The sequence below is a fragment of the Manis pentadactyla genome, chromosome 6 (assembly GCF_030020395.1).
Source record: "Manis pentadactyla isolate mManPen7 chromosome 6, mManPen7.hap1, whole genome shotgun sequence".
Lineage (NCBI taxonomy): Eukaryota > Metazoa > Chordata > Mammalia > Pholidota > Manidae > Manis > Manis pentadactyla.
The window spans coordinates 105,333,980-105,348,333 of NC_080024.1; the positions used below are offsets into that span (position 1 = coordinate 105,333,980).

General features: G+C 37.6%; 1 protein-coding gene across 2 annotated transcripts in view; it reads right to left on the minus strand.

The window, feature by feature from the left end:
- Positions 1 to 295: 295 nt before the first annotated feature.
- Positions 296 to 14,354, minus strand: part of RNMT (RNA guanine-7 methyltransferase) — a 42,254-nt gene continuing 28,195 nt past the window's right edge. The window contains exons 8-11 of one of the 2 annotated variants that reach the window (XM_036897259.2): positions 13,307 to 13,424; positions 8,765 to 8,851; positions 7,669 to 7,702; positions 296 to 4,409 (exon numbers count right to left, since the gene is read on the minus strand). In XM_036897259.2, coding sequence (XP_036753154.2) covers positions 4,372 to 4,409; positions 7,669 to 7,702; positions 8,765 to 8,851; positions 13,307 to 13,424 — 277 coding nt within the window. In that variant the 3' untranslated portion in view covers positions 296 to 4,371. Of the gene's footprint in view, positions 4,410 to 7,668; positions 7,703 to 8,749; positions 8,852 to 13,306; positions 13,425 to 14,354 lie in introns of both variants that reach the window. The other variant, XM_036897258.2, reaches the window with a different exon arrangement.

Below are 14,354 nucleotides of genomic sequence, written 5' to 3' on the forward strand. Positions count from 1 at the left end.
CAACTATTGATATAGAGATGCACTAAGGCCAGGTGAGAGGTTCTGGAAATACTGCAGTTTTACCCACAATGCCTGCCAGAAAGAAAAAGGCTGATTGTTGGCAAATATGTGGAACAACTGTAAGTTTGGAAAACCGACAATATCCAGAAAGCTGAGTATAATGTATATACTGTGACCCGGCAACTCCACTCCTAGACAGGAATGGGTACCTATGTGCACTAGAGTTCATGTACTGGAATATTTGAAGCAGTGTTACTACTGATAGTTCCCAAGCTGGGAATGAACAAAACATCCATCAGATAAATATGCAGTTTATTAACACAATGGATTACTATACAGCCATGGGAAGCATGGAACAAATACATGCAACAAAAATCTAACAAATGTAATGTTGGGCAAATAAGCCAGATATAAAAGAATACATATTGCTTGGTTCCATTCATATGATATCCAAAAACAGACAAAACAATCTATGCTCTTAGAAGTCAGGTTAGTGGTTACCCTTTGGGAAGTAGTAACTAGAAGGAAGCAAGGGGGGCTTCTGGGTGCTGGTAATATTACTGATTGGGACGCTGATTATACATGTGTTCCATTTGTGAAAAAGCATGGACTTGTTTGTACATTATACTTCAACAAAAATGCCTCTGCCTGGATTACCAATTCAGACTAAAGAAATGATTCCTTCCCTCTTATGTGCCTTAGTTCCCTCATTATTAAAGTAGGGGTAATGGTGCTTACCTCATACAGCTATTATAAAAATCTAAATAAGTTAATGCACAAAACGTTTAGAAAAACAATATTAAGTTGGAGCTTAGTAAGTGTTAGCTGTCAGCATGGCTTTATCTAAGGTATGCTGTCCCCAAGATAAGTAAGGAGCAGCAGGCTTTGGGACTGACCCCCACATGTCTCCCCAGGGAAACTGAGGAGTACTCCTGAGAATCCCACATATGCTAAGTATTGCAGTGAAGAGCACGCACACATGCCTCACGGCTATGGAATGGGAGCAGAGGAGAAACGGAAGACCCGAGGTGGAGAGCTGGCTGTTCCCCAGCCCAGTCCCAAATATATCTGTTATACCTGCTAAAAAGTCTATCACTAAGTGTAGCAGCTATTGCATCCATTGCCTTCAGAGAATCAGAAATGTTGCTCTGTCAGAGGGTGGGAAATGAAACTTACCAGGTGTAAGTATTTTGACATAACAGCATCTAGGGAGGTGGTGACACCATATGCTTCCTATTTTACCAAAGGCCAGTAAACTACCACAGGCATTTTGGTAAACTTTTATTATGGCACCCTTGTCCCTGGACCTGACCTCTATTTTGAAGACCCAGGGCCTTGATAGTGACCGGCTCATGATACAAAATCTGAGGTAGACAACAAAGAGTTCATCTACAATGGGAAGTTCAGAATCTAGAATATTCACACTGGCATTTTCTCCCTGTAGGCAGACCCACAGAAGCAGCCAAATCTTTATGAGACAGGTATCTGAAGATATATCAAAATACCATAATGGCAATCAGCTAAGAAAGCTGAAAAATAATCTCCCTGGAGAGCTAATGGGACTGGAGATCTGGATTGATGTCTAAGAACTGGCAGGCTTGTTCTGCCTCTCCACTGGTGATCAACTGCATACCCTGCCTCAAAGCCCACTGCTTTGTACATCTCTGCTCTGATGCTCTTTTAATGCTGGAACACAAATTTACACAGCAATCATGTGTTCCATTTCCAGGTCTGGGGAAGTGGTGGACTAGGACTCAGTACTGATAATCTGCCTTTTAAAGTAATAACACAGATTAGTTGATAAAAGTTGAAGTCTCCAATCAATGCCTTCTCTCCCTGAAGGCAAACTTCTTTGGGGAGTCACACTAGAAACTGGGCACCAAACACCTCCCATTTGGATGCAGCTGGAAATGGCTAGTTTCTCTCTCCATGAACACTGTGGCTACATTGTGCCTTCCCTTATTCTAGACCCAAAGAATTCAATTTGAGTGTTCTAGTTATATCAGAATCCAGCTATGCTCCCAAATCAATCCCCCCAATCTTAGGTGGTGTCTGTCGACAAGTGACTGACTTGATCTTCATTTCCACTTTCACCAAGGACACACTGAATGGCAGGTAATGCCCTGCAGTCATTATCATGAACTACTTCAGCGACCCAACGGGGAAAGCCATGCCCCTTTCATAACAATTACTCCAAGTCTTGAATAGAAAAATCACCAAATACAGAGACTGCATGTATATTATGTGCAAAGCTTTTATCTTGGTGAGGGGAGATGGTGGGTAGGGATTACCTTTTCCTAACTGTTTCTTCTTCAGTCACTTCCCACTTAATTGTAACAAGGAGATGTCAGAGAGTAAAGAACAGAAAAGGAAATGAGGCCAACAGAGGTCAAAGGAAAGGGCATCGTCCAGGCATGGTTCTGCACCCCTTCTGCACACACACGGCTCACTCAGTCCCCAGAGCCTTGCATGGTACACTTGGGCTCCTTTTGTTCCTTTCTACCCACTGGAGGCCCTGGGGCCTCCAGCTTCCTTTTCTCTGTTTTGTATTACTACCAATTACTCCAGCATTTGGGGGAATTCTCTCCCCCAAATCATTCATGGAGTAGAATGAGCAGGAGGCAGCTAAAAATATGTTTTATTACTTGTTTAGGATTAGCTAAGACCACTAAATGAGAATAGTGATAGGAAATAATACAGCTTTCATACTCCATTGAACTATCGAAATACATTCTGGCATGTTCAGCAGAACTACAATGAACTTGGAGATACATGTAACAGTAAAAGCTCACTATCTCCTCCATCCCAGCACCATTACCAAATCTTAGTTAGCTAATGGCAGCCACCATAGTAAGAAGTACTATAATTTATTTCCCCAAATGACTTACAAAAAACCACGAAGGCAAAAAAATCTGAATTTTTGTAAATTAGTAACTCCAACCTTGCAAACTGGGTATCGACAGGCTGCAGAAGGAACAAAAAGTAGGTAACCTGTGTTCTCTTGCTAAAAGATCTGCTATTCTAAAACCATGAACAATTCATGTATATAAATGAATAAGAGACTATAATTTTTAAACAAGTACTCTAGATAATTCTATAGAGTAATGTCTATTAAAACCATGCAGTGGATAAGTGATTTTTAAAAGAATATGCAATAATTGCTCTGCTTTGCTAAGTTTTTCACTACATCTAAAAACTGCCACATTTTTCTAAGTGGTGATGTAAAGTAAGGACAATAGTTCACCTAGGTGTCAGTTTTGGAAGGACTCAAGCAAGAAGCCAGGGCTGACAACTGTAATCGTTCTGAAATGGCAAATGCAATTCTAGTTAGTGATGAGATGCTGGATCTTACACTGTGCAAAGTCCACGTTTTAACAGAAGAACAAGAGAAACTGCTGCTTTTTGGGCCAAAGTGTGTAATGGGCCTATAGCACATAGTGCCAGTAACTGACAGCTAACCTCAGAGAGAATTCATCAGAGTCTATCTGTAGGCTTCCTTTATAGTCACATCCTCCTGTGGCCGTACCACATATAAATCTGAAGAAAATGTGCAACATGTTCACATGAGAGAGATTTTCATTAAATCTTGAGAAAAAGAATTATGGCATTTTATTCAATAAAGAAAGGTCAATCTGTCTAACTACATTCTTGATAACTAGAAACATTAATTGCTATGGTAGGACATTCTTCAGAGAAAGCCTCTAAAATCCAAAACAATTCTATGCTGGCCTCTGAAATGTTCTATCCAGTTCCAGAAATGCATCATATTAGCAAGTAAAGTAGTTATTACTTATAATGAAATGTAATCATTGGCCAAAATTACAGGTAAATAACTTTCATGACCATCTAAAATTTAGTTTTAAACTTATAAGTTTAGCAATATATATTGAACACTTATATTCAATTGTACAGAATGCAAACCATTTAACCTTGAAACACACTATATAACAAAACTATGGAAATGAGCACACACACCCTGCCCCACAAACCAGTATGCTCCCTCATCAACTCTATAATTGCAATAAATTTAATACTGTAAACAAACATTGAACAGATCAGAGTTCTGTGAAAGAGTTCTGTGGCTTTAACAAGTGATAATTTTTATGAGCTAAGAGAGTAAAGATAGATGGAATTCTTAGAATTACTTAAAAATAGATTTTTAAAGACAAAGGTCCCTATTCATTCTTATATACACACACAAAAGTTCATCTGTCACAGACAGCAAACGTTGAATTTATACACTGGCATTTTCCTGCTGCATCCTGCACATTTAGGACAATTAAAATAAACAGAAAGTTGTCAAATCTAGGATGGATCGTTCAGACCTGCATAAGATGAAACACAGCTGCTCTCGTGCTACTGCATGTGTGCTCACTGCTGTTTCTCAAATGCAAAAACCAAGTAAATACCTAAAAAGAAAATAAATAAAAGTTAGAGCTTGGTTTCTCACATCCTCAGGGTAAACAAAACAACATCTCAGTCCTGTTCATAATTTGGTGAAAATTCTCCAGCAGCTTTTGAAGAGGATAAAAATCCCATTATTTCTAAGAGTTCCTCAACTATTTTGAGTGACATTTAAGCAGATACAGAACTGTATCTGTTTACATGAAAACAAGTACCAACCTACTGTAATATTGAGTGATATAGCCTTTGAGAAAACCAATTCAACAGCTCTAAAAATCTCTAAAACAGTCTGAGATTAAGAAAAATGGAAAGAATGAAAGCAAAGAAAATAATATGACATAATTCTTTTCACCTGGAGCGAGCGAGAGAGAATAACTGCACTGTTAGGAGCACTACTGACAGTGGTACTTTTAAGTTTTCTATTCAGGAAAATAAAAAACAAAAATCTAGTAAGAACAATTTTAAGGAACATATATATGGAGCACAGTAAAATCCATCCAATTATCTAACTGTTGTGTTGTAAGGCCTGGTAAAGAGATTGAGCCAAAGCCCCATGATTGTGGATTCTTTGAGATATTCTTTATCTGGCCCCAACAGTGATATTCCTGCATGAATCCAGCACCTTAAATAAGGTTACCTGCTTTGATGTGTGTTCATTCAAAGACATGTAAATACATCTCTGGTTCCCTGTTTTGAATCACACTTAAGTTCAAATTCTATTATATATTTTCATAAGATACCAACAGACGTTATGTAAGAATGTATCTGAAAAGATGACAATTCCTTAAAACATTACAAGGATGTTCAGGTGTGTGCTAGGACATTTAAGCAGTGAGTCAAGATAATAGGCCACATAATTTGGCATCCATGCTCCTTGAGATAACTTCGGAACGGGGAACGGATGAACAATAGCAGACCACAAAATAGCCTCCCAATCCTCCATCTTTCTGCCCTTCTGATCCAACAGATACAGGAGTACCATACCATTCTTTTTGAAGTACTACTTTGGTCATGCTACTCTCTGCTCCTTATCTATTAGTTCCCCATTTTTCTGCAAGGGAAATGAAATATGGCTGATGTGTAGCAGACAGGTGGACAGAAAACAGGCAGGGTGCTATCAACACTAGAGATTCTTCTAGAAGATAAGGAAGCAAAGCAGTCTAGAGCATTCACAAGGATGTCAAAAGATTTAGGACAGGCCAGTATCACATAGCTTGCCCCATACTCCATGTTATCTTTTTGCAGTCTAACCCTGCCAAACCACCCCAGACACACCTATACCTACTGCAAACAACACGGCAGTCCTGACCTGCACTAATATAGGGTCATTTCAAAACATTAAGATGCAGTCTGATTTCAAAACGCCAATTCTTTCCTTTGTAACTCAAACTTCCTGAAAGTCTCAGGTATTGCATAAAATGCTTTCTGCACAGGGCACAGGTATTTCAACTGGGATTTAAAGAAACAAATCTTGAACCACTTCTAAAAGCAAATTAGCAACAATTCTCTATTGTCCTATCACATTTAAAGAATCTTCTAGAGGAGCAGCGAGTTCTGGTAATACTTGCTTAATGATTAGACTAGTAGGAGTTTAAAATATAGCTTCTTACACTTATTAGACTGTGACATCAGGCAGGATGTTCTCCAGCCCATGAAGCCCTCCAGTTTAGAATAGTGTACGCAATTCACCAAAGAGCAGCAGACTAGTCAATCCCGAGATGGTAGATCCTGGTACAATTTGGCCATTGCTCCTTTCATGCTCTTTTCACATCCGTAATCTGTTTCTTCCTCAACTGTCTTGAGTGCCATCCAATTCTTCACTGTCATGTTATCCCTAAAGTCTATATTTAATGTAAAAATACAGTTCTAAACTATAGCCAGTACCACCATCATGACCTTTGCCCAAAGTTGTTTTCCTTACATTGTACTTTGGGATTGGCAGGCTCTCTAAGAGAGCTGGCTCACTTCCTCTCTAAACAAAGTAATGCAATGGGTAGTCAATGCACACATTTCTCAGTTTGTCAAAGAGAATCATGTCCCTAATATATCCCCCAGTTCCATTTCTAGTAAGGGTACTGATGTTCTAAGACAAATAGGCTCAAAATGTTGGCCCAACCTGTCTTTCCTTTTCCTCTCTCTGTAATTCACCAAATCCTAAGAAAATTTCCTTTGACATGGGCTTCCATGAGACATGGTCACAAGTACGGATTAGCAATGCGACTTTAGTCAAGTTATTTAACTGCTTTCTTATCTGTGAAAAGAAGATAAAACTAATAGTAGTCAACTCACAAGGCTGTGAGGATTAAATGAGTTATAAGAAAAGCTTTCAGTAGTGCTTTGAGTACATGTTAAACACTCAGTAATACCAAATATGATTATTTCCCAGATTTCATTAGTTTTCATTAATGATGACTCCCTTTCATCTGCTTTCCCCATTATAGTAACTTTAGCACTTAGGACAGTTTGCCTAGTAGTGCATTTGTGTCTGCTTCCAGTGGAAGGCACAAGGTCCTTACTTGTCTACTTTTTTACCCCCCAAAGGACTCTCACAGAACTTAATGTAATACTCAATGTTTTTCAAATGGGTTTTCTTCGATGACCACTGTGCATTCAACATGATCAACAAACATTTAACTGAACAGTTGGAACTACCTTTTAAGTCCACAGGGCAACCATGTAAGGGTATTCTCATCATCTTAACAATGAGGCTCTGGCAGCTAACTTCCTTAGCACCTATCTGCTGAAGAACGACAGGACTTCACAGATTTTCCAGGCTTCTTACTTCTCTTTGGAAGATAGATAAATCACTTCAGAATGTCTCCATACCATATCTGTGCCCAGTCCCACAATGCTCAAGAATATCCTGCTCACTGCTACTTCACTAAAGGTTCTATTATTTATTATGCTTTCACTGTCAATATCAGAGTGGTCAGACTTATATAAAATCCATAGATGTGTTCTCATATTTCCAATAGAAATCTGATGAAAAGACATCATATACAGATGGCCAAATAGTAACAAGCAGGCAATGAAAGTGTTTAAGAATGCTTGTGAAAGTCTACCTGAAGGAACATCTTGCATCTATTTTCTCTTGGCACTAAACAGCTATGCAAGAAAGGGGGTATTACACATACATACAGGGGTTTCTAAACATAAACACACACAACTAATATGTCAGAAAAATTCTACAGTTTTCAGATTTTAATGATCACTTTGAAACAATCTTTGAAAATATCAGTAAATGTACACAGATGATATACTTACTTGTAGCTTCCCATTCTGATTTACTTAAGGTTCCCTAAAATTACAAAGAAAGAAAGAAAATTTAGATTGAATATGGAAGTATATCTATGCTTCTTTCAGTAATGGACAGAGGTGCCCAAACAACCCTAACTTCACTGAACATACAATTAACTGAATATTGTGATCTGAACATACAGAAGAAATCAGTGAGATTAATGTTTAGTGTCATCTTCTTACCACTTTTACACTCCTGCCAAATTCTCTAAACCGCTGATTCTCAAAGGGTGAATTTGTGTAGAGGGTATTCCAAGTGTGTGTAACTGGAAAAAGCAACTACCTTAAATTTTTAACTTGGAAAATGAAAAATAAAAAAGCTTATCTCAAAACATCAAATAGTATTACAAGAGGAAGATTTTCGTATTTTTACAAAAGGAATCACAAAATAAAGTACATATCATACAAAGGATAGAAATTATATTTAAAATCTTATCAAAATACCAAAAAAATCTTTGATACAGTAATATATGTGCTGCTTCTGCACATACATTGACTAACAAGAAATAATGGTAATTCTAGTAATTACTGTCATTTTGAAGAAGTGATGAATGTAAATAGTTTAAGATGTCACCAAAATGTATGATGAAAATATCTGTGACAAAGTCATGGCTACAGCTAACAACACTGTGGTATTGCTGCATCCATAATTAAAGAAAATGTGAACTTCCACATAGAAGTCAGTGAAAATGAAGATGGATTTTTTTCCCATCTAAGATCATTAGCTCCTGAATTTTACCTATGGAACATATGAGTTAATAGCACTTAGGTTAAGATAAAATGATATAGCAAGGAATATAACCAAGCCTTTAACTTTTTCCTCATCTTCAGCTATCACTCTATTCACAGTTCATGAAGTACATTTTAACCTATAGCCTATAGATTATAAAAAATCATCATAACTTAGGGGAAGTGGACTGATTTGTATGTGATCTGTAACTCAGTGAACCCAAGTACTGTTCAAAACCATTGAAATAATTTCCTAAGTTTCCCTATAACATATGCTTTTTAAAATTGGCTATAGAATATGTTAAAAATGAAAACATACCAAAGGTAACTTTACTTGACTGTTCTTCATGTACTTTGCTGCATGTTCATAGTCATCCACCTTCTCAGAGGCAAGTTTGGAATTCTCGTTTGCAGGATATGGCTAGGGAATCAAAGACAATTCCTAGTTAAGATAGTACAGTGAAATTCACAATTCACAATTAAGCACACGAAATCACTGAAATAAAATAACTAAGACAATAGTCCCTAAGTATTACTTTAAGAATATAAACTACACATACTTTTGAAATATGGAAAAAAAAATGGGTGAAGGGAATCCTCTAATGAAGCAGTGGTGATGGTCAACCTTGAGTGTAATCATAGAATATTTACAGTTGGCCTAAACTACATTGTTTAATCACCACCAAGGACCACTTAGCAGCAAACCTGGCATCCGTCCTGTCCTAGGTTTTTCTGTTATAACACAAAGCTGAAAGAAGTTACTATCAAAAGAGCTAAATATTAATTTGAACATTATGATGGTTTAATAGCCATGGAAAGCATTAACAGCGATTAGAAATACTATAAATGAAAAACTCAAGTTGTCAGAGAACACAAGTTCAAGACGATAAATACTCCAGACTTCAAAACATAGGCTGTCTCCATATTTCCACAAGAATCTGAAAGGCCACTCCCAAAAATGCTGTATTAGAGGGTATGCTGGCTAAATGTTTATTCAAATTATCTCAAGCATTATTTTTAATCCATTTTAAGTAATCTCTTTATAATATGGAGTATAGTATTTTTTTTGGTAATATATGTCAATCAAAACATAGTGAATTGCAAAGAATACTTACTAAAACAGCCATCTACTCCACAAAAATTATGTATTGTTTGTAATTCCTTTCTTTGTCTCATTACAGCAAACCAGCTAGCAAGGAAACACTTAAGACAGATCTTTCTGACAAATTTTTAAGAAAATGATCCAGGAATGTCTACTTTGTTATCTTCTTTTCTCCCTTTCTTTATAAATATCCTGCAGAAAGCTCAGATATTAGAAGTTTAGCTATTTGTTTGCTGTTTAAAAAGTGTTTAGCTTTATGAATTCCCATACTGTTACCACTAAGCAACTTTACTTTTTATCGCATCTTAACACAAGGGACTTAAGAAATACCACTTTCTATTGCTAAGTTTTTTTTTAACTGTCAATGCCATATCTTGTGGTTTTGTCATATCACAAAGCTTCAAAACTTTAATTTGAATGACTGCCAAACTACTCTTTTGGACACATAAGACTCCTCTATGTGATTATTTGCCTGTCACTGGATGTCTGGTTCCTATCTCGTATCAGCAATTGTAAAAGACCAAACAACATATGATTTATAAAGCTGCAAAACTGCTTTTTCAAAATTTGCTACTATACATACATCCTATTACGTGTCTCTCTCAAAGTAGTTACTATTCTAGTACTATATTCAGGTGAGAAAAAAGAACCAAGTGTCAGGACTTTACAAGTACACCCCCTTGGCTCAAGTCTCTTCATTCTTCCTCCCCTCTGCTGCACTGCTCCAGGAGAACAGAACAAACTTCTGGTTCTTGCTTAAATTCTGGGCCAGCTGAACACTGACAGCTGTAGGAAAGGACTTTTTTTATAGCAAACATCAGAAAACAGACCCATTTACACCGCTGACCTGTACTAAAGCAATACCATTCTGACTGTTCTTTCTGCCTCCCGTTGTAACATGTTCTCACCCTTGTTGGGCCATTCCTCTTCCGCTCAAAGTCTTTACAGGCCTGCAGAAGTGACTTGGTGAAGAAGTAGGAAAAACCAAAGGACTTTTTCGAACTACACCCTTTTCTGCTCATGTATGTCCCTGGACAGCCACAGTGACAGGTCCTATCCCAAAGGACAGTACTGGGAGAAAAGGAAGACTGGAGAACCACTGCACTAAAGAAATACTGAAAAGTTCTTAGTGCTTTCTTAAACATCCCCTTCTTATGTTTCTCTGTCTTCACTCTTACAGTTTACTTTCTTCGGCCCTTTTAAATATGCACAGCACTTTGAATCTTTCATTACTGCAGTCCTCACCCTGTACTGAATTATTTGCTTATATGTTGATTTCCTCAATATACCATAAATCTTTGAAGGAATGGGACCCTGCTATCCCATATCCCACAGCCTACATATATTTCTGAATAAGTTACACAAACCAATTAATTACCTACATGCTAAGAGAAAGTATAAATAACTGATTACTGTACACAGAGCACCATGGAGTAAAAATGATGTACTAAGGGCATGCACATGCATTGCAGTTTATGCACACACACTTTTTCTAGTTTTCTCCTTTCCTTAAAACTAACAAAAACAAGCCTCTCCTCCTAACATAAAGCAAATACAAGCATTCCTAATTCTAAAATACAGGAAATATAACCAATGAAGAATATAACATTTTAGTAATTATTGGTTTGAAAAGACCATTTAGATTTAAAGATGACGACCCTCTTCTCAAAACTGTGGACAGGGCTATGTGGATACAACTCCAGTGGGAGACTTTTGTTTGAAGACCACCTATAAACACTGAAAAAAACCTGAAAGCTAATAGCCATGTGACCTTGAACTAGTCATTTCTCCTGAGCCTCAGACTGCCCATTTAAAACTGAAATGTGGCTGCTTTGCTACTTCATGGGAGTAATTATGAGGATAAATAAGAGTATTTATTTATTATTTGTAAGTATCTAAATTTACTATTGAGTATCTAAAGTACTTTAAAAAATTCAAAACTGAATAAACTCTCTACAATTTCATGACCATTTGGGTAATATGATTCTGCTGATCAGTAACAGAAATGCTGAGTATTTTAATCTGTCCAACTAAACACCAATAAAGGACATAAGGAAAATTCATCAATGGCTACACACTGTTTAAGCTTGAGTAGGCTACCTTAACTGTGGCATCAGGGAAGTACAAAAATCCAGGAGTTAAAGCAGGTCACAGCAACAACACAGTATAAAAGACCCAGATCTTGCTAGCCAGTAACCAAAGAACTAAATTATATTGTATGGTCTATCAGCTCATCTTGGACCTAAGAAAAGTTTTACACTACTAATGTAATCAAAGTGCATTACTGGAAGGAAGTAGTTCTCAACTGGGGGTGATTTTTTATTTTTTATTTTTATTTTTTTATTGAAGTGTAGTTGACACACAGTATTACATTAGTTTCAGGTGTACAACACAGTGATTCAACATTTATATACATGATAATTCTAGGTATCAGCTATCACCATACCAAGTTGTTACAATATTTTGACTATATTCCTTATGCTATACATTACATCCCGGTTACTTATTTATTTTACAATTGGAAGTGCGTGTATATATATATATATATATTGTGTGTGTGTGTGTGTGTGAGGGCATCTCTCATATTTATTGATCAAATGGTTGTTGACAACAATAAAATTCTGTATAGGGGGTCAATGCTCAATGCACAATCATTAATCCACCCCAAGCCTAATTTTCGTCAGTCTCCAATCTTTTGAAGCTTAACGAACAAGTTCTTACATGGAGTACAAATTCTTACATAGTGAATAAGTTACATGGTGAACATTACAGGGGCAGTCATCACAGAAGCTTTCGGTTTTGCTCATGCATTATGAACTATAAACAGTCAGTTCAAATATGAATATTCATTTGATTTTTATACTTGATTTATATGTGGATACCACATTTCTCTCTTTATTATTATTATTTTTAATAAAATGCTGAAGTGGCAGGTAGATACAAGATAAAGGTAGAAAACATAGTTTAGTGTTGTAAGAGAGCAAATGTAGACGATCAGGTGTGTGCCTGTAGACTATGTGTTAATCCACGCTAGACACGGGCAATAAAACATCCACGTATGCGGAAGATTTCTCTCAGAACAGGGGGTGTGAGGTTCTAAGCCTCACCTCTGTTGATCCCCAATTTCTCACCTGATGGCCCCCCTGCGACTGTGCCTGTCTTAGGTTGTTCCTCCCTTTAGGAATCTTACCCGTCTCTGGCTAACCAGTCACCTTCCGGGGCCATACAGGGAAATGTAAAGTTGGTAAGTGAGAGAGAAGCCTTATTGTTTGAAAAGGTTAGCTTTTTACTTCTTTGCTTATTTATGCCCTGTGGTTTCTATGCAACTGGGGGTGATTTTGCACCTGAAGGGACATTTGACCATGTCTGCAGTCATCTGGGGCTGTCACAACTGGGGGTGGGGGTGCTAGTGGCATTGAGTGAGCAGAGTCCAGGAATGCTGAACTTAAGTGCACAGAACAGCCCCCCAACAACGAAATTATCCAGTCCAAAATGCCAACAGTCCTGAGATTAAGAAATCCGATTTAAAAACATTATTATCTAGAAAACAGAATTTGATGACAGCATCAATGATTCATTCAAATACTTCCTAAGCACCCACCACAGAAAGTTTCTGTGCTGAGCTCTGTCCTGGAGAAGAGTCTAGAGTAAGTTATAAATAACCTTGTAATTTATATAAATATTGGCTGTCTACCTGGCCTTAAAAGGAATCTCAGAAACAGCCAAATAAGTTTACCATGACCTTAAACTTTTACACCTTCTCTAAATACTTACCTCAAGGGCCTGCATTCTTTTTAACAGCATTTTGTTTTCATTGTTCTTAATCTTTTCTTCATAGAATTCCAGAAATGTTTTTTTGTAGATTAGTTTCATATTGTACTTCTTCGCCATTCTGTCCAAAAGAGATTACTCAATGAAAAGGCTTCCAAAATCCTTGTAATTCCTCAGTAGCTTACTTTCACACAACAGTGATGGTGACATCTTCTGGGCTTAACTTTTAAGCTAAGATCTCCTCTTTAACTCATTAGAGGATGCTGCATACCATGCAGCTCATACCATGCTCATAAGGAAACATGCATTCTAATGGGTCACAGGTAACTATTAATGTAACAGGTCAGGAAGTAAAATGGAAGGCTGTGAGATGAGAACTAAGAGCTGTAAGAGCACTTTTCTACTGATTCCATGTTACTTGATTGCTCACAGTGGCACTGAAAACAGCTGCCAACTCATTCTTGGTTTCTCTGGCAGAATATACTATTAATTTTTATCCTGCATTTTGGGCTGCTTCTTTGCAATCTCTTTGGCAGGTTTTTTTAAATCCAACTTCTAAATTTAAGGTTCTAAAGAGTTTGGCCCAGAGCCTTACTGCGTTTGCACTTCCCTACTTTACACACCTTGCCAGCAGCTCTCTGTAGCTCAGCTGTGTCTTTCGTCACACTCATTTATCCACTGCTTCCTAGAAATGTCTACCACGATGTGTTCCAGGCATTCTCTAACTTTCCATATCCCAGGCTGAACCCCACTATGCTGTTCTGCTAGCCAATCTTTGCTAGTTCAGTAAATCTATCTAACAATGCATGCCAGAAATCTGGGAGCTCCCCATGCCATCTCCCCCTCTCCTATGCCCACCATATCCTCTCCACTTACCTATAACCTGCCTACCACAAAGGCCCACCTCCTGCCTCTTCACTGCCCAGTCACTATCAAATACTTCCTAAGCACCCACCACAGTCCATCTTGCCCAGTCACTATCACCACTCAGCTGCAACACTGCACTTCTTTCCCTGCTTCTGTTCTTATTCCCCCTCAATGAATTTTCTAA